This window comes from Natator depressus, chromosome 2 (assembly GCF_965152275.1).
Source record: "Natator depressus isolate rNatDep1 chromosome 2, rNatDep2.hap1, whole genome shotgun sequence".
In the NCBI taxonomy this organism is placed as follows: Eukaryota; Metazoa; Chordata; order Testudines; family Cheloniidae; genus Natator; species Natator depressus.
This window is the reverse complement of record NC_134235.1, coordinates 72,048,268-72,068,489: the sequence shown is the minus strand read 5'-3', so window position 1 is coordinate 72,068,489 and position 20,222 is coordinate 72,048,268. Positions and strand designations below refer to the sequence as shown.

Genomic DNA, 20,222 nt, shown 5'->3' with positions numbered 1-20,222 from the left:
GAGAATCACAGCTGACATGTCAGCAGCTTTGTTACCTGCATGAAGGCCTGCATGCCACTGCTGATGTAATATCTGGCTCTGTCAAAGTCATCCTGCAAGATGTAGAGAAGACTCAGCTCTTGGCTGTAATACATTTCTATAAGGGCTTTCCTCTGTTCTATCTTCATAGCCTCATCAATGAAGGTCAGCAAGGACTGGTCATTGCCCCCATGGAGCAGTAACTTCAACTTACTCCGTATTATATATGGCAGATAGGTTTCCTACAGAGGAAAAAAGTAAAGTCTCTTTACTCCTAGGGCAGGATACTGAATAATCACTTCTGCCATCTGTTGCTGGTGATGTAGAACCATATGCAAGACATATAGGGGCCTGGTTCCATCTGCTACAGGCCTAAAGATTTTCAAATTAGGAAAAGATTAACATATTTCACCAAATGTAATTATACTTTTCAGTGTATCTTAACCTTTTTCAGACTGACTCCCATCAACCAACAAGTCACATAGCACCCTCTTCTGGTGGGCTCATGCAGTTGCACAGGTACTGGCGCTTTGCATTTCTTATCAGCTTCAAGATAAATTCTGTGTGACCATCCAAATACAGGAGGAGGAGAAAAATAAATGACAGCAACATGAAGAGGACAATGTGACAAGGCTGGAGCCATTTTCTCAGTCATGGGACTAAAGGGCAACTTGAGACGCTACAGAATAGCAAAAAATATTTACTTTAATTACTGTTGACTGTACTTTTTTATAAGAAAACTCATCTAAGTTGTGAAAAATACCTTTGTGATCAAGTCACTTTACCTCTATCCCTAATCAAGGCACTGCAGTAATGGCCCCTGTACAAATGCAATCAGTGTGATATCAAATCTAATCTAGCAATGATTTCACAAACCTGATAAAATGGATCACTCCAAGTTTTGTTTAGGTCTGGAGGTTGTCCGCTATCAATATTAACAGTGGAACAATACTCCAGTGACTTCCACTCTGTCAGATGGTTGTAGCATTCAAGAGATGCAAGTTCCCAGAAATCCTTTTCTGCTTCAGTAGGCTCACCATCCGACCAGTCTTGTTTAGAGAGAGCCTAGAAAAGGAATGTCAGATGAAAAAAAAACAAGTAGGTTCTTAGCAGCAACATTATGATCTTTTTACTATTCTAGCTGAACACGTTCAGGAAAACCTATAATGTTTTCACTGTTGCATGACAATATTTTATTCCTTTATCAGCATTTGTGTTTAATCAGCAAATAGGACCAAAGAAAATGTTCCAAAGAATTCTTCAAAATTTAAGCCAGTCACACCTTTAACATATAAAACTCAGTTCAGATGTGAGCTTCAGTCAACCTGCATTTGTAAAGAGCTGCATTTTTCCACCTTTCATTTAGACACAAACATTCTGTAGGTAAATCATTTCCACACACATTTTTTTATCGATTATCAACTTGTGAACACAAATAGAACTTACATGTGCAGACCATAGGCACTTAATTTGCACTCTCTAATGCTCTTTTGTATGTATTGAAATTATATTGATTTATGCCTGTAAAGTTGTGTGACACTAATGGAGATAACTTGAAAATTTGGCTCAATAAGCACTGTCTTATGAACTGTTATTTATATTGCATTTGGCCAAGTATCTTTTATGGTTCTTGAATTATATAATGAAGTGAACTAAATAAAAGAACGTTTAAAGCAACACACTGTCTCAGAATTATTATTTTGATGGAAGTAAAAAAAGGGTCTTAAAAAAAATCTGAGAGGAAATAAACCATAAACCATGTAGTTTTTTACCTCATCATATTGTTTAGCTGCTTCAGCATAATCACTTTTTGCCTCTGCTAACAGTGCATTCTGGGTAATTTCCTTAGTTCCAATCTTTCCACTGAAAATACCACGAAGAACATCATAATCTCCAACAGATCGATACAGCCTAGTAAAGTTAAGACAAAAAAATATTATTTGAAAAAGAACAGCTTTCTATTCAAGTGCAAAGTATCCAGGTACAAAGTGCTTCAGTATTACAACTGATAAATGTTAGATAGTCTATGCAAACTGACAGCTCTATAACTGCCTGGCTGCACAGAATGCATCACTGATAAATGGATATTATTCTTCTATCAGATTATGAATTTATACTGGATTGTGTAAATTCCACTCTGGTCAAAAAATGCTTAAACAATGCTGCACACACTACTCCGAAAGAGTACAGCATTTAACTGGACTGGAAACCAAGCTGTTGAATCTGTACCGGAGAATGTGTTGGAACAGATTTATGACATGGGAGTAGCCCTGCCTGAAAGATCAATAATTAGCTCAGAAGTATTAAAAATATACCTCCTATGAAAATCAAGACTTACACATGACTAGAACTCTTGGCTGCTTTAATTTGAACTAATTAATTTCTGCCCAAACAAGCACTTACTTAGCAAGTTCAATCCATCTGATTACATCTGGAGAGAGCTCTGCCCTTCCACGCATTCGTTTGGACAGTGGTTCTTCTGCAGAAGAAAGACGAGTTAGAGCCTGTTCAAGAAGCAGGATGCCCACGGGTTGCTGTAAACTGGCTAAGCAGCTAGTGCTCACAGTGGCCGAGTCGAGGTCTAGCAGCTCTCTGTGCTGGTAACTCACTTCCTGTAAAACAAAGACATGGGCTGTTTATAAAGCCAATTTCCAATACTTACAGACCCACAGAGAACATATTTTGGTTTTATTTTCCTAAAGTGAAAGGAAGCTTGGATGGAGGCCATTGCATCATGAAGTGAGTTCCCAGCTGTGGTGCAGATTTCCTTAAGTAGCAACAGATTGGCTGACATGAGTAACCAATCCACTTAGGGTGACCAGATGTCTTGATTTTATAGGGACAGTCCCGATTTTGGGGGATTTTTTTTTTTTTTTTTTTATATAGGCACCTATTACCCCCAGCCCCATCCCGATTTTTTACACTTGCTATCTGGTCACCCTAAATCCACTTTTCTCCCACTCATGCACCATCAGACTGAATTAAACTCTGCAGCATGAAAACGAATTGAAAATGAATGGAGAATGAGAAATTTCTTATCTGATAATTTTCTTTACATGAGCAATTTCTTTCAGAGTCCATTATTCATGGACCAACGCGCCCTACCCGAGGAATTCAGAGGCGGTCCATTGTTGTTGCTCAAGGGTCCAGGACTAAGCTCCGCCCCTTAGCTCAGGCCACCAGAGCAGTTCTTCCACAGCTGTAGAAACACTCCAGCAACCAATTATTAGCATTAAGACAACCTCATTTACCAGACTCCCAGTGTGGGTTGAATTCAGAGAAGCCGCTAACAGAAAGGAAAATCATCAGATAAGGAATTTCTCATTCTGTTTCACAGTTTCTCTCCTCTTTCGCTATTCACGGAAAGTAGCAAGTAGTGAATCCCAGAAGCAGGAAGGGAAACAATAAGCAGTTTAATTATTACAGTAGGCTAATAGGCAGGAATAGAAATTCTTCCATATATAAAGCAAGAGCTTTATAAACTAAGTAGCAACCTCCAACCAAAGGAGAAATGGAAATTTCCTTTGCAAATCTTCCTCAGGTGAGGTTCCTTCCCCCCCACAGCATGCTAGCTGGTGCAGGAATTTTACATGTTGCCTGCAAGCAACTTTGAGACCCTAAGACCTTGGCATTTTGGATAGAATGAAATGAACAGGCTACAATTGGTGTAGGTATGCCATGTGCTTCAGACATATCTTTAGAGCTCTAGGAATGCCCATTTATGCCACAATCTTCCAAGGATTAGAACAAAACAATGGGAGAACTATTTCCCAGGAACTGTGGAAAGAGAAATTTACCTTGGACAGAAAGGTTTCTGGAGCTCTAAAAATAACCTTTTCCTTATGACAAAGGCAGCATGGTTCTTGTACGGATAAGGGAACTAATTCCAAAATCTTCCTTTTGGAGGTAATGGTGACTAAAAATGCCAGCCACAGGCTTGTCTAATCCATCATTCTGATTAAATTTGGCAGAGATACTCAAACAGAGAAACCAATGTGCCTGTCTACAAAATGCTGCTGTGGCTGGTACCCATGTTTCTAAAGGTGCTTGGTTGTAGGACTTGGTTGTAGAGTCCTGGAGAAACTCTAGTGTATCTGAGATTACCAGAATTTTGGGATTAATATTTGTATCTAGAGATCAGACTCCTTTGTGCTGAGTACTGCACAAACGAAGAAGCAGTCCCTGCCCCAAAGAGCACCAGAAATGTAAATCTGACCAGACCAGTGAATGAAATATTCTGATTGTTACAGTTTGGTTTCCAGACAGAACTCTGGAATCCATGCTGAAAACTAAATTTCTCTTCCAAACACCCAGGCTGTTAACTGTAGGTGTTCCTGTAGGAGTCCCGGTTTCAAGGGATCAGGTGTTTTCTGCATGTACAAGGTGGGGTCCTTGGTTATCTAGCAAGTCCAATGTGCCTTCTGGGCCAGTGGAGGACTAGCAAGAGGACCACAACTCTCCTTTTTCTTCTTTTCTGTATCCTTTACGTGAACTGTCTTGAAAGGCAGCAGATTCTACTCTACCCAGGACATTATTTCCATTGCCAAGGAGAAGCTTTCACTCTGGTTACTCCCTAATTATGGAAGGGATATAAACACTCATGCCTCAATCATAAGCCAACCTCTAACAGGAGTTAGCAGGATACTTTCTCTGCAAGTACCACAATTTCCTACTAAATGGTTTCTTGCACCTTCCTCTGATGCAGTCGGTATTGGCCACTATCATAAAAAGGATATTGGATTGCATGGACAACAGGATGACTCCCCTAGGGTCCATATTTGCAGGTTTTGCTTTTTTAATTTTTTAAATATACACCCTAATAGAGACGTCAAAATGAACTGAAATGTTGTTCTGTATATTGTATATAAATGAGATTCTGCATATTTGTCTTCCTAGTATGCTTGCTTCCACAGTGAGTATGCAAGGGTCTAGAGTGAAAGCTAGGTTTGCTTTCAGCATGATGTTTGCACTAACCCTTCCCCAAAGGCTCATTTGGATTTGATCTGAGAATGACACCTAACTTTGCATTGCATCAAGTGCATGGCTCTATGTCCTCAGAAGGAATTTCAGTAGGTGCATTTTGAGAAACCCACACAAGGGATGAAAGTGGTGCATTGCATCAGCAACCCTAGCCACTGGAAATAGCTGGTTACCGATGACCCCTTAGGAAATATTGATGCCATGAAGTTTTGGATTCCTGCAAATCTTTACCCTATGGCAAAATTACAGCCAAAGCCATATCTATTTTGATCTCTGGGTAGGAACTCTGCATTTGGATCCAAAGTTCCCCTTCATTATAAAAAACTGGTGGCTATGAATCCTTTCCAACAGCTGTTAATTTATGATTGGGTCTGTTTCTCTTGATAGGGTGCTGTAGAGGTTTATTTTTGTTTTGTTTTGTGCTGCATGTGTGGTATTTCTTCCCCTGGCTGTATACAGCAGAAAGATAGAACACTATTTATCCTGGCATGGGAACCCCAAAACAGAGGAGGGCTACTGGTACACATACCTCAATTGTGGAAGTAGCCTGCTAAAAGTTCCTGGGAGCCTGAAGGCTGGCACCCAAGTAATTACTGTAGGAGCAACCTAGTACCACTCGGGGCTTTACTCAGTAAATCAGGATAATTTTGAACATGAGAAGGATAATTCTGAAGATTCTGTAATCCCATGAAGGTGCACCTTTGTGGGGAGTGGAATACTCATGTGCCTCCATTTGTGTCATCAACTGCCTCAAGTGCTCCTAAGACTTTAGTGTGGAGCCAGCTTATGGAGCGGGGAGGGGTAGAGAGCAAGACCCTTCCCACCTTTCACAGTCTGAGCCCCTTTCCCTGGCAGAGCAAGGGTCCTTAGGCTAAAAGCCAGACAACCATAATTTGCACTAGGCTGCAAACTGAAGCATGGCTGCACAAGAGGAATAGGCTTCTCTGTAGGTGTGCAGACACGGTGTGAGATGAGAGAGGGGCAGTAATCATGATACAGAGCACTGCTACGAGAGAACCTCTATGAAGGAGAGAAACCCCAGCAAACGCTCCCTCAGGGGGAGAAGACAAAGGAGAAAGGGTTTAACCCCTGATTTTCAAACTCACTTGTTCATAATATTAATTACTGTCTTAAGAAGATATCGCTTGCACTTTTGCTTTTTTGGAAGTCACTGGGTTTTGCAGGACTTACCCATGAGTATAATGAAAATCCTCTGATTCACAGTGGGAGAAAGAGGAGCTGTGTAGGAGCTCCGCCTTTTTCCCCCAGAGAGGAGGGAACCCACGTCTGGGTGTGGGGACTCTGGATCTTCTCTGGATATTTTCCCCTTCGGTGCCTGTTTATTGTGGGACCTACTCCATGAGCTGTCCAGAGAGCTTCCTCATTAGGCTCTCTCTCCAAAACTTCGGAAGGTCATGATCAGGCTTTTCTGCACTGGAGTCATGGCTCCTTGGGGCAGGATGGGGACCCGACATGCTGGTCAGAGTCTGACCTCTGTGCCTTAGCAGTGCAAGGGTCAGCTGGCTGGTCACAGGCAGAGGATAATTCATCTTCTGTAGAGCCCATACGTGATGTCTCACATAGGGAACATCACTTAGATTTAAGCCAGGTGTTTGCAGGATAGCTCTGGATAGTTTAAAAAAAAAATGATCAGGAGAATCTGAACTACCAAATTGTTCCAGAGGCAGAAAATCTGGTGGCCTGAGCTGAAGACTGGAGCTTAGTCCTGGAGTCTCCAGCAACAATAATCCACCTCCAAATTCCACTGGTGAGGGGCATTATCCAATGAGGAGAGAAGCTGTGCAACAGAAATAGGTCATTACTCCATGTGCATATTTCAGCTGAGGCACCTGGCCTGCCATTTGGATGTTGGGCATTATATAAAAATACAACAGAACTGATAGAGAGATAAGTGGCCGGAACTACACTGATAACCAACATTCTCTTCATAAGGCAGACAGTGACTACAGATATTATGATAGCTTCCATCTCGTTTGCAGCACGTCCTTCCTCCTATTAATTTAATGCTCATGCACTCTTTAAACAACAATAGGTTAAGGATCTATTAAACGGTGCATTTCTATTATAAGCCCAGGGGCTGGATTAACCATGAAGACTTGGATCGTTCAAGTACAGGCCCTGAGCTTAAGTCTTGTCCAGCTTTAGCAGACCAGAACCTGAAGCTAAACACGTTTAACTCTGCTTGTCCAGCTCTGCTTGCTTTTTAGCAGAGTGATACAGTTTTGATGGATCTTTGTTCCCATTTAACCTTAATCCACAGCAGGGCATAGCATTACTGGCTGCTTCAAATTACATCTAGCTGAAACACAATATTCAAGTTTTTTTTAGTCCAAATGCACATTAAAAAATAAAACTAAAACAGTAGAGAAGTCTAAAAGCCATTTTTTAGCTTAAAATTAAAAAAAAAAAAAAAAAGCCTTAACCAAACTTCGACAACTATACAAACAACTATCTTACAAACACGGACTTTCCAGTTATGGCCACCAGGGAAAGCAGCACTGGAATTTAGAGTGGTGATAAATGCTTTATTCATGCAACACTGAAAACTCTCAAACTTCTAAACAAAATACACTATTGGAAACTGTGGCCAAAAAATTTACCTATGAAGGCAACTAATGTGATTCTTTATGGCAGCCATCTAGAGGTTGTATAATATGATTTCAGGTTAATGGATTGACTATAGAATGCTGTTCAGTGTCACATGTCAATTACATTCATCCTCTCTAGAGAAGCAAAGAGAAGGTTACTCACTTTGTGCAGCATCTGAGGTTCTTCGAGATGGTTGTCCCTGTGGGTGCTCCACTTTAGGTGTCTTGACACCCTGCGCTTGTAATTGAAGGTTTGTGGTGGCAGCGTGGTTGGGCTGCGCACGCACTGTAGCCATCTCGCGCCGCATCAAGCGTTTACATAGCAGTGCGCAGCCAACTATCCTCCTGTTTTCTCTCTGCCTCAGAGAACTGGCCTGAAACTCCGAAGTAGAGGGGAGGGGGAAGGGTAGTGGAGCACGCACAGGGACACCCGTCTAGAAGAACCTCAGTTACTGCACAAGATGAGTAACCTTGTCTTCTTCTTTGAGGAATGCCCCCGGGGGTGCTCCACTTTAGGTGACTGTTGAGCAGTGCCCCTCAGTGGAGGGGAGGGGCTTTGGCGTTGGTCTATTGACAGCAGATAACACCATAAGTCCAAAGTGAGCATTTGATGCTAACAGTTGTACTAAAGCACAGTGTTTAGTGAAAGTATGGACTGATGCCCAGGTAGCTGCTTTGAAAATGTCAGTGATAGGCTACAGATGCTACCAGCGCTCTGGTGGTGTGCGCACGAACTCCCAGTGGAGGTTGTAGGTTGTTTTGGTAGCACAAATGGATATATCCAGATATCCATTTGGATAGTCTCTGTTTTGAAATGGTTTGACCCATTGAGCATTCTGTTATGGAAACAAATAGTCTAGGTGATTTTCTAAATGTTTTTGTTCTTTCAAATGTAGAAAGCGAATGTTCTGCGAACATCCAGCATGTGGAGTGAGACCTCCCTTTCGTCCGCATGTGGCTTTGGAAAAAATACAGATAAGTAAATGGACTGATTTAAATGAAAGGGGAGGCGACCTTGCGTACAAACTTTGGATGTGGTCGCAGGATTACTTTATCTTTAAAGAATGTTGTATAAGGTGGGTGTGCCATTAGGGCACCTAATTCTCCCACTCGTCTTGCGGACGTGATGGCAATGAGGAAGGTCACCTTCATGGATAAGGGCAACAAAGAACAAGTTGCAAGGATAACAAGGTGGGGGGACGACTGTGGTACGATCTGTTTTTCTTGTGCTGCACCAGGTGCAGAATCGTTTCCACTTATGGATACAGGTCTTTCTTGTGCTTAGTCTCCGACTGTTCAGTAAAAAACGGCTCCTCACCTTCTCATAACTGTTGTTCTTCGAGATGTGTTGCTGATATCGATTACAATTAGGTGTGCATGCGCTGCATGCACAGTCATCGGAAAGTTTTCCCCCTAGCAGCACCCGTCGGGTTGGCTGTGGAGCCCCCTGGAGTGGTGCCTTCATGGCACCCAATATAAGAACCTGCCAACCCAGCGCTGCCTCAGTTCCTTCTTGCTGGATACTCCAACAGAGGGAAAGGCAGATAGGATATGAGCAACATATCTCAAAGAACAACGATTATGAGAAGGGAAGTACCCATTTTTTCTTCGAGTGATTATTCATATTGATTCAATTAGATGACTCCCAAGCCTGACAAAGGCAGTGGGGTCAGAGTTACGGAATCTCGGATTGAAGCACCATTCTGCTGAAGACTGCATCATCTCTGGCATGCTGGACGATGGCATAACAAGAGGTGAACATATGTATGGAGGACAAAGTTGCTGCCCTGAAAATTTTTTGCACTGGGACCTGGGCCAGGGATGCCACCGATGAGGCCTATGCCCTTGTGGAGTGTGCCATAAATGCTGAAGCTGGTGTCTTGGCCAGCTCGCAACACAGATATAGGACGTGATCCAGGAAAATATTATTTGAGATGAGACCAGTAATGCAAGGAGTGCAGCCTATGCTCACACTACTGGTATGTATATAATAATGTCTTCTGCAATTTCCACAGTATGCATCCGATGAAGTGAGCTGTAGCTCACGAAAGCTCATGCTCAAATAAATTGGTTAGTCTCTAAGGTGCCACAAGTACTCCTTTTCTTTTTGCTAATACAGACTAACACGGCTGTTACTCTGAAACTACTGGTATGCAGTTTTGGATTAAAAAAACCAGGCAGGAATATGTCTTTGCTGGTATGGAAATGAAACACCACTTTAGGTAGAAAAGCCGGGTGAGGTGTCAGCTGCATCTTGTCTTTGAGGAAAACCGTATAAGGTGGATCTGAGGTAAGGGTCTTCAATTCAGACACTCTTCTTGCTGATGTAATAGGCACTAGGAAGGCTACCTTCCACAACAGGTAGAGGAGGGAGCAAGTCACCAGTGGCTCTAATAGGGGCCCCATTAATTTGGAGAGGACCAAATTAAGGTCCCATGCAGGAACAGGCTGTCTAATCTGGGGATGTAGCTGGTCCAGGCCCTTGAGAAACTGGCCAACCATGGGGATGGCGAAAACGGAGTGTCCCGAGACTCCGGGGTGGAAAGCTGAGATATCCACTAGGTGTACCTTTATGGACGACACTGCCAGGCCTTGCTGTTTCAGGTGCAGGAGGTACTCCAGAATAAGAGGTAACGTAGCCTGAAGTAGGTGGGTATGCCAACTCCTTGCAGTAGTGGTCAGGTACTTCCTCAGGCCTCAAATGATGCTAGTCATGGCAGGTGGCACCACTGTACCGCTCAGTGCCGAGATCATCTTCGGTTCCATGGGTGCCGAGTTGGAAGGTTTCACTTTAGTACGTGAAACTCCATTAGAACTTGCCCGCATAGGGTCTTTAGCTCGTCAGGAACTCTCGGCGCCATCGGTCCTGGGGCAGATCCTTCATCAGGAAATTGCTTTCTTTTGGTCAACTCTCAATGCAGGAATGTCTGTGACTGTTTTTTGGAACCTAAGAGCAGGCTCTTTGACAGCTGCTGTTGGAGCAGAGCCCCTATCACAGGCTGCTGCTGGTGACCGTTGACCGGGGTGCGACCTGGACGTGGGGTCGAAGGCTGGCCTGAGGGATTTCTCCATCATGAGGAGCTTCAGTTGGAGATCCCTGGCTTTTCTGGTCCTGGCCGTCAGTTTTCTGCAATGTGGGCACTTTTGAGTAACGTGTGTCTCGCCGAGGCAGCGGACACACTGAGCATGGCCGTCAGAGACCCGTACGAAGAGCGTACGGGTTAGGCAGTGTTTAAAACCAGGTGAGCCTGGCACGCCCGAATCGGTCTCAGAGGAAAAACAAGGGTAAACCCTGTTTGAGGCTAAGGCTCAAGGCTTAGCCTGTTTGAGGCTGTACGAGGCTGTACGCACCGCCATGTAACTACTCGGAGCGGCACGAGGCAGCTACCACAAATCTCTCATTATAAGTGCAGGGCATCAAGACACCTAAAGTGAAGCACCCACATTTTCGAAGAAGAATGTCACGTTTCTTACCTAATTTTTGGCAGGAAGGCCTTGGGATGAGAGATAAAGCCAAGGCCAGGCTTAGAATGTTAGGAAACATAACTATTGCACTGAATGCATCCAATGAAGTGAGCTGCAGCTCACGAAAGCTTATGTTCAAATAAATTTGTTAGTCTCTAAGGCGCCACAAGTACTCCTTTTCTTTTTGCGAATACAGACTAACACGGCTGCTACTCTGAAACCTAAATATTTCAAACCAGACATCTAAAAAAAATTAAGCCATTCTCATGAATAATTTTAAATTGTTTTCACTTCCAACCCCCCATTTATGCAGCAGCTGGTGAAAATACCAGGTGACTTCTCTGAGCTCCATTCCTGTGCTTTTTATTAAGTTTAAAGGTGAAAAAGTAACAGCAGAAGCAGAATCTCACAATTTAGTTGCTGTGTATCTTCATCTTACTTTTATTTTTCCATAATTTTCTGAAATTTCATACAGTGAGCTGCCAAAATACAACAACAATATTGACAGAGGACAACAGGCAGGGAGCACAGTTCAATGCAAATAACAATAAAATACTGAGCTTGGGAACCAGCAAAAAAAAAAAAAAAAAAAAAAAAAAGAGTCAAGAGGGAATACATGATGAATAGAAAGCCATAGTGAGATGCTGGCCTGGAAAGCACAGAAAATTCCCAAAGCATTCAACTTTATGTGCAGCTGCAGAGAGGAAAGTAAACAGGAAGCTGTAATTTTTCATATGTTCAAATATTAAGTGCTAGGAAGTGAGGTTATCACAGTTTAGAAAACTGGGTTGACACTAGACATGATTTGCAGAACAGCAGCGTGTCACCGTAATAAGAATGACACCTGCTGCCACAGATTAGGTTTTTCAAATTTCTGTGCTAGAGAGTTGAAGCTAAACTAGTTGCCTTTCTAAAGGCATGTTATTTTGTAGTGACTTCAGAGTTTCATAAATTACAAATGGATTGATCAAAATTAACTCAAATGAGAAGAGATGTTAACTATAGCAAGGTTTGTATATGAGAAGTGTTTAATTATTACTGTGATTACTTGGATAACCATAAATTTTACTAGACTTTGAAAATTAACATAAAACTGGAGCTGACATGCTATTAAAAATTGTGTGTTGGTGATATGGAAACACATCAAAGAGGATGCAAAGGAGAAAGGGTCGAGGATCAGTGTCAATGGGAACAACTTTCCCTTCAGTAGGAAGTGTCTGCATTACATTGGTAATTATTGTAAGGGAATAAACTGAAGACATTGGCAAGCAATGAATAAGAGTTGCTGGAAGAAAAACAAATGCTATCAATGTCTGCGAGCCTTACACCTCAAAGTATTTCTTAATGCAGCATTTCCGAAAATGTGAAGTGCATGCCCCTGACCGAGTCTGAAAGATTAGCTGGGATGCCCAGACTTCTCAATTATTCTCTGAACTTTTATTTAAAAACAAGTATCTCTGTTGTGGTTGCAGAAAAAACCCCTTCAAAATGTGACCTCAATGTACCAGATGTAGCAATGCATGCCTGAATTTGCAGAGAGCCTGAAACAGTAGTTCTGAGGTGTGATCCACCCTATTTACCTCAATGGGTGCTACTTCAAATTGCCAAGTGATGATACTTTAATGCCATCACTATTATTTTCAGCTGCTCATCAAATTATGTAAGAAAGGAAAGGAAGTAGAGCATTATGAAGATCTATACTAGCACTTCCCAATATGTCTCCTCTGGCGTACATGTGGGAAACTAGCCAGGCAGGGTGAAGAAAATGTTTACATTAAAATGGACAGGTCTTTAATTAACATGTGGTGGTGCTATAGAGCAACTGGTTTCATCTTCCTGAATAGGGACTTAGCTTTCAACATTTTGGGAAATGCTGCCTTAAGGCATTCTGGCCTAAGTCGCATATCTGGTATCTATTGTTTAGTACACATGGAACACAAAACTGTAGGAAGGATTTGCTATGTCACATCATTCTCACTTTTACAGAACAGTTATTTTGCCATCTTCATTCACTGTTTGCCTCCATTTATATTTCATCTCTTTCTTTGGCTTAACCCTCTAATAGGATTAAAATGCACTTCCTGGAATTAGTTGTGACACCATAATTAATCAGTGTTAGGGCAGACAAAGACGAGACACCACACAGAAAGTTTTACCTGGATGCAGGCTATGAATGGTGGGAAGTAAGACACGGTCATGCTCAGGAAGCGGTTGAAGTTTTGCAGCAGCTCTTGGGTGATGCAGTTTTTCTCAGAAGGATTCTTAAATTTGTTAATTTCTTTCAAAATTCCAGTAAACAAACAGCTGAAGAGCTGCTTGGCCAACGCTGGATCTCTCTGTAAATTACCAATGCAGCCATAGTACAAGTGACTAAGACAATGTAACTGATTTCAGCTCAGAATGCTAAAAAGAAGGTCCTTATTGCATGCCAAGTACGGTGTATTCCAGACAAAGTGGCCCAAATTTGAAGCGTCGAGACTTTTGAAAGAATTTGGGGGGGGGGGGGGGGTAGTCGGAGGAGACCACTAGTTTTCTTCACCTATAGATATTTTGAGGAAGATCTACGTAATACAGCATCTTTTAAATGACTCACTCAAAACATTTGTGAAGTGTGACCCTGTACTTTTACTGTATGAAATAAGGAGTTTTCTATTAAACCTGTTCAGTGAGTGTGTATACCATTGTCTATAGGAGGGACTGAGGGCTCAGAATGTATCCTGTTCTTCACATCCCACCCAGCCATGCCATTTGAAAGGACTAGGAGAGGTAGTAATTACGTCCAGGTGTCCTTCCCAATCTCCCCTAAAAACCTTGCTACTTGGGAGCAGAGAGCCAACACGCTCCCAAAGACATAAGAGACAGGACAAGGGATCAGCTGGCTCAAAAGACAGAATAGGAAGTCATCCATGTGTGAGGATAGAGCAAAGAGATAGAGATGAACAGTATCAGCCCAGATTTACACACATTATTGAACGGGGGTAGATATTTGCAAGCATAACAGAGCCTAAACCCACCCTGATCTTTAGTGGGACTGGAGTTTAGGCCAACTATTCATGAAGCCTGACTTACGTACCCTTATTCCTAGCTATACTACTGTGATGGGGTGGGAGTGGGCTAGGGTGGCCAAAGATGCTGTGAGAGCCTGACCATCAAAAGTGATGAGGAGTCCAGTCTACAACTGCTGCTATTTCCAGCTGGGAAAGAGTAAAAGGCCAGCTATACCCTTTTCTTCATTTTTGGTTCCCCAGATTAGGATACTTTAAAGGGGCCTGATTTTCAGAAAGTACTGAACACCCACCATCTGAAAACCTGGCTCCTTTAAGGTGCTTCAACTTGGTTACCCCACAACTGAGGCACCCCAAATCACTCATCATTTTGAAAAAAAGCTTGGCTGTTACATACTCAATTTGTCTGGCAGAGAACAGTTTTGGAACATTTGGCTAGTGACTTGTGAACTGAAGACAGACCTGTGCCACACCCTGCAGAGGAGTGATTAAGCTGCTGTATTCAATCTGGATATCAGGAAGGTCTCCTTGTCGGTAACTCCTGTACAGCGTGACCTGAGCATCATGCTTCATCTTCAGCTCAGATTTTATCTCCTGCAACAATTGCCAGCAAAAAAGCAGCCTTGATTACATGTAGAGACAGAAGATCACATAATACCTACTCAGTGAAATCTGTTTCTGGTTTAATGGAGGAGATATAATAAATGTGATCAAGTTTAACAATTCCTTAAAAACTCTCATAAGTGTTAATGGCTAAAAAGAGTTACAGAAATCATAATAAGGAGTTAAAACCAAACACCAAAATGATTATTCTGTAAAAAAACAAAACAAAAAACAAAGCCTCTTCCTAAAGCTACTTTCACCCTTCCTTAGTACCACTGTATCTTAGGCCTTGTCTACAGAAGTGGCATTAGTTTACCTTAAGTCAATTTTTTAACCGATTTGCCTAAACCAGTACGCAAACCTGTAGATTCACTCTGTTTTAAGAATGGCTTGTTTCATTTTGGCTTAAACTTATTCCTAATTATTTTAAGCTAAACAGAAATAAACCTGCTTTAAAATGAAATAGGACTGTCCAAACAGCCTTTTGCACCAATTTAACTAAATCCATTTTTAATTACATCTTAAACTAAACAGGTGCAACTCTCTCCTGAACACAAACATTTACTTTTCTCTCCAGATGCCTCTGCCTTTTTCCTTTTATACAAGTGAAAATACTGATGGCTTTGGCAAGGGGGCAGGAGGGTGGATTAACAGTAAAAAGGGCTTGGGGTTTGCTTCCTCCCTATTTCCTGCAAAAAAATTACATTTATGTTGCTACTGCTATCCGGACCACCTGGAATTGCATTTCTATGTCTTGGAAGAGTGTGCACGCTAGTAAGGGAACGAGACTGCAATTTCTTTTCTTCTGCTCAAATCCTTCCTCTTCCTCCTCCTGCTCTTTTGGGCTTTTTTACCTCCACAGCTCTATGCCTCGTCTTCCTCCTAAATGGATCACTCTTTCAAAAGATTACAAGAGATATGTCATGGGGGAACTAGAGCTTTGGTGAAGCTCCCAGAGCACTAGAAATTTTTTTTGGCTGGTATCTATTCACTCCTGCTGCCCCATCGGACATGACAACATTGATGCGAGGCTTTGTCCTCCATGTGTACTTTCTTGTCCAACTGTATCAGTTCCTGGGCAACAATGCTTTCAATTTTTAGTAACATGACCCTCATTAAACCTATCAGAGTCTGCAAAAATGTGAGAAAGGTGAATCTTACACATCTAACATGAATGGGTTAAATAAATAGCTACTACAAATTATTTTAGATAATTTTGTCAAGACTTGACACATAGTAAACTGCAATCTATAAACCCTGAAGGAAATCCAGTATCACATTTTACACAGGCTAAAATATTATTATTCATAGTGCCTAGGAGCTCATCATGGATCAGGACCCCATTGTGCTACATGCTGTACAAACACATACTATGTGTTTGTGACATTTCAGGTTACTCCATCAGCCATTTCATATTCTGTACCCGAGGGTGAACGCTGTCAGAGATGCATTATAGAACAGGGCTCACTAGACATGTTATCAGGTTTGCATGTATCTGCAGATCTTGAGTAGAGTACAGAAACTGGCCAGTTTTCCAATGTAGGTATCTAAAAATAGTTAATTTAAATCCATATTTAGACATCTAAAAAGGGGGAGGGGGGTGATTTTCAGAGGTATGAGTACCCTCAACTCTCACTGAAGATACTGGGACTTGTGGGTGGTTATCACCCCGATTAACAGGACACATTAACATTACGCACCTAAATAAGACATCTACATTGGAAAACTATGCCTTCTGCAAACAAGAAACATTTAAGTAATTTTAGAGTTTCACAGTATACCACAACAGTTGAGGAATTTAGAGTTAAGAATAGCCTTTCATTTTTAACTTGCACCATCGCTCCTAGGAGTTGTGATACAAATGGTGCACAAAATCACATAGTCCAATACCCCCACACAATATGGGAGATTGGAGTAAATACCCCCAGGGCTTTCCCTACTGGAGAAGTTTAAGTCACACTCAGCTTTACACACACAAATAATGTATTATAAAACTTGCAAAACATAATCGCAGATACCATCTCTGTAACAGAACCTATCTAGGTTCTTCCAATGGTACCCAACACCATAATTTTCCAATGGCATGATGCTTCTATAGGTAAAATATCAGACTTCTCAAAAACAGCTAACACATCCTGTCAGTCAAAGATTTTAATCTCTAACTATTAAGAAGCAAACAAACCTTTTCTCGTTTCTGTTCAGCAACACCTTTCCTTGCATAAATCAAGCTGAGTTTCTCTTGGTCCTTTAAGAAACGCCTGCGCAACCTTAGAATTTCTGCCCGTTCATCTATACCTAATAAATAATGAGTAAGCACCAACAATTTACACACACATTTTGAGTATCCACCCTTATAGCTATCCCCTTTAAAGACAATCTTAACTTATTTCAATCAATTTTCATCAGCACTTTCTCATGTACATTCTATGTCTGACCTGTAAGTATGTAAAAATTTGTGAATGAATTGTACTATTGTCTATGTAATAAATAGAGTGTAAGCGCCTCAGGCCAAGTATTGTATTTTATCCAAGTTCTGAAAAGCATTCAGCATGTTTGCAGCTTCTGTAAACAACAGAGTTGAAAAGATTCAGAGATTTGGTAATAGATTATATGGTTTTCCATCTCAAGCCTCAATGGTTCAAATCCAATCCAGGACAGTAATGGAAAAGAATCATTCCAATGGTTGTTCAGTGGGGCCCTATATGAAATAAAATCTGTGATCTCAATCCAAATCTTAGTAAACAGGTGCCCATAAACAACTTACACCATCACAACAGACACCCAGCTAGCAGTCTCAACAGGAAGACTATGGATTGATTGGCATGGAAACTGAACTACCTCTTCTTAGGCATGGTCTACACTACGAGTTTATGTCAGATTTAGTAGCGTTAAATTGAATTAACCCTGCACCCGTCCACACAACGAAGCCATTTTTTCCCCCCGACATAAAGAGCTCTTAAAACCGATTTCTGTACTCCTCCCCAACGAGGGGATTAGCGCTCAAATTCATAGAATCATAGAATATCAGGGTTGGAAGAGACCTCAGGAGGTCATCTAGTCCAACCCCCTGCTCAAAGGAGGACCAATCCCCAATTTTTGCCCTGATCCCTAAATGGCCCCCTCAAGGATTGAACTCACAACCCTGGGTTTAGCAGGCCAATGCTCAAACCACTGAGCTATCCCTCCCCCCAATCTGTGAATTGAGAGAGGTTGGAGACAGGTATTAGGACCTGGTGGTGTGGGCCCCTTTGTGAGGGCCTGAACCATCAATTGCACCTCTGTCTCTCTCCACTGTGGAATATCAGAGCTAATTTTGGGTCTATTAGGAGTCTAGCTACAGGTGCTGAGCTGAATTCACTATGGTGTACCAGCACTGAGGCTCCCCCTACTACAAGCTGAAATCCCTGAGCACTGTGTTAAGTATCACAGAATCATAGAATACCAGGGTTGGAAGAGACCTCAGGAGGCAATCTAGTCCAACCCCCTGCTCAAAGCAGGACCAATCCCCAATTTTTGCCCCAGATCCCTAAATTGACATCGCCGTTTCGAATTAGGGTTAGTGTGGATGCAATTCGAAGGTATTGGCCTCCTGGAGCTATCCCACAGTGCACCATTGTGACCGCTCTGGACAGCACTCTGAACTCGGATGCACTGGCCAGGTGTACAGCAAAAGCCCCGGGAACTTTTGAATCTCATTTCCTGTTTGGCCAGGCGAGCTCATCAGCACAGGTTACCATGCAGTCCCAGAATCAAAAAACAGCTCCAGCATGGACCGAACAGGAGGTACTGGATCTGATCGCTGTATGGGGAGATGAATCCGTGCTATCAGAACTACGTTCCAAAAGACAAAATGCCAAAACATTTCAAAAAATCTCCAAGGCCATGAGGGACAGAGGCTACAGCAGGGACGCAACACAGTGCCGCATGAAACTTAAGGAGCTCAGACAAGCGTACCAGAAAACCGAAGAATCAAATGGACGCTCCGGGACAGAGCCCCAGACATGCCACTTCTATGCTGAGCTGCATGCAATTCTAGGAGGGGGCCACCACCATTACCCCACCCCTGTCTATGGACTCCGATGATGGGGTACTCTCCGCCATGCCTGAGGATTTTGCGGATGGGGAAGATGAGGAGAAGGAGGACGAGCTTGAGGAGAGCACACAGCACACCGTTCTCCCCGACAGCCAGGATCTTATCACCCTGACTGAAATACCCTTCCAACCCAACCAAGCCGGAGAAGGGACCTCTGGTGAGTGTACCTTTTAAAATATAATACATGTTATAAAAGCAAGAGTTTAATGATTAAGTAGCCCTGAGAACTTGGGATGCATTCGTGGCCAGTACAGCTACTGGAAAAGTCTGTTAATGTGTCTGGGGATGGAGCGGAAATCCTCCAGGGACATCTCCATGAAGCTCTCCTGGAGGTCCTCTAAAAGCCTTTGCAGAGGGTTTCTGGGGAGAGCAACCTTATTCCGTCTTCCAGGGAACGACACTTTACCATGCCATGCTAGTAGCAAGTAATCTGGTATCATTGCATGACAAAGCCTGGCAGCGTATGGTCCCGGTGTTTGTTGGCATTCAAGCAACATCCGTTCTTTCTCTCTCTGGGTGATCCTCAGGAGAGTGATATTGTTCATGGTAACCTGGTTGAAACAGGGGAATTTAATTAAGGGGACATTCAGAGGTGGCTGTTTGCCTGTGGCTGAAAAGAAGTCCTCCCCGCAGTTAGCCACGCAGTTGGGGGGGGAGGGAGACGGCACTGGCACGGAGCTGTTCGCATTTGGCTAGCAGGGATCTTCCCTGATACCAGCCATGTGATGGTGGGAGGGGTAAAGTGATAATCCCAGAGAATTGGATTGGGGGAGATGGGGGGGGGGGGAGAGTTAGTTTGGTTTCTGCTGCTGCATGTTAACAGGAAAACTGCAGTACTAAATGGCCAACTTAACGTGCTTTGCTTGGTATGGGAGAGGAGGGCACTGCTGTTATGAAGGTTGCAGAAGCCGAAAGACTATGGCTTACCGTGGCCGCCTGCAAGCCAAATTCTGTTGCCCGGCACTGCGTGTGTGATCTCTAACACCAAAGCCGCAGGCTCTCAATATAAGATGCAAAATGCGACCTTGTACCAAAATCACATGTGCTATGTAATGTGAATAGTGTTGTTCACTGTGAAAGAGTATAGCCATTGTTCTGTAAAAATGTATCTTTTTAAATACTTCACTCCCTTTTTTTCCTCCAGCAGCTGCAAATGTTTCAAGCCTCCCTCCTCCGCCCCAAACGCTATCTCAGATAAGGCAGCGAAAAAAACGCACGCGCGATGAAATGTTCTCTGAGCTCATGCAGTCGTCCAGCACTGACAGAGCTGTGTGGAGGGACACAATAGCAGAGTACAGGAAAGCGGCCGATGAACATGAGGAGAGGTGGCGGCAGGAAGATCAGAGGAGGCATAATGCAACACTGGGGCTACTATGGGATCAAACGGACATGCTCTGGTGTCTGGTGGAGGTTCATGAACGGCAGCAGGATCATAGACTGCCGCTGCAG

At 42.8% G+C, this 20,222-nt stretch overlaps 1 protein-coding gene across 1 annotated transcript in view; it reads right to left on the bottom strand.

The window, feature by feature from the left end:
* PRKDC (protein kinase, DNA-activated, catalytic subunit) overlaps positions 1-20,222 on the bottom strand; it is a 161,058-nt gene that overhangs the window by 37,730 nt on the left and 103,106 nt on the right. Inside the window, exons 60-66 of the mRNA XM_074944407.1 lie at positions 16,863-16,975; positions 14,540-14,671; positions 13,229-13,408; positions 2,422-2,630; positions 1,791-1,929; positions 895-1,083; positions 36-260 (exon numbers count right to left, since the gene is read on the bottom strand). Coding sequence (XP_074800508.1) covers positions 36-260; positions 895-1,083; positions 1,791-1,929; positions 2,422-2,630; positions 13,229-13,408; positions 14,540-14,671; positions 16,863-16,975 — 1,187 coding nt within the window. The remainder of the gene's footprint in view (positions 1-35; positions 261-894; positions 1,084-1,790; positions 1,930-2,421; positions 2,631-13,228; positions 13,409-14,539; positions 14,672-16,862; positions 16,976-20,222) is intronic.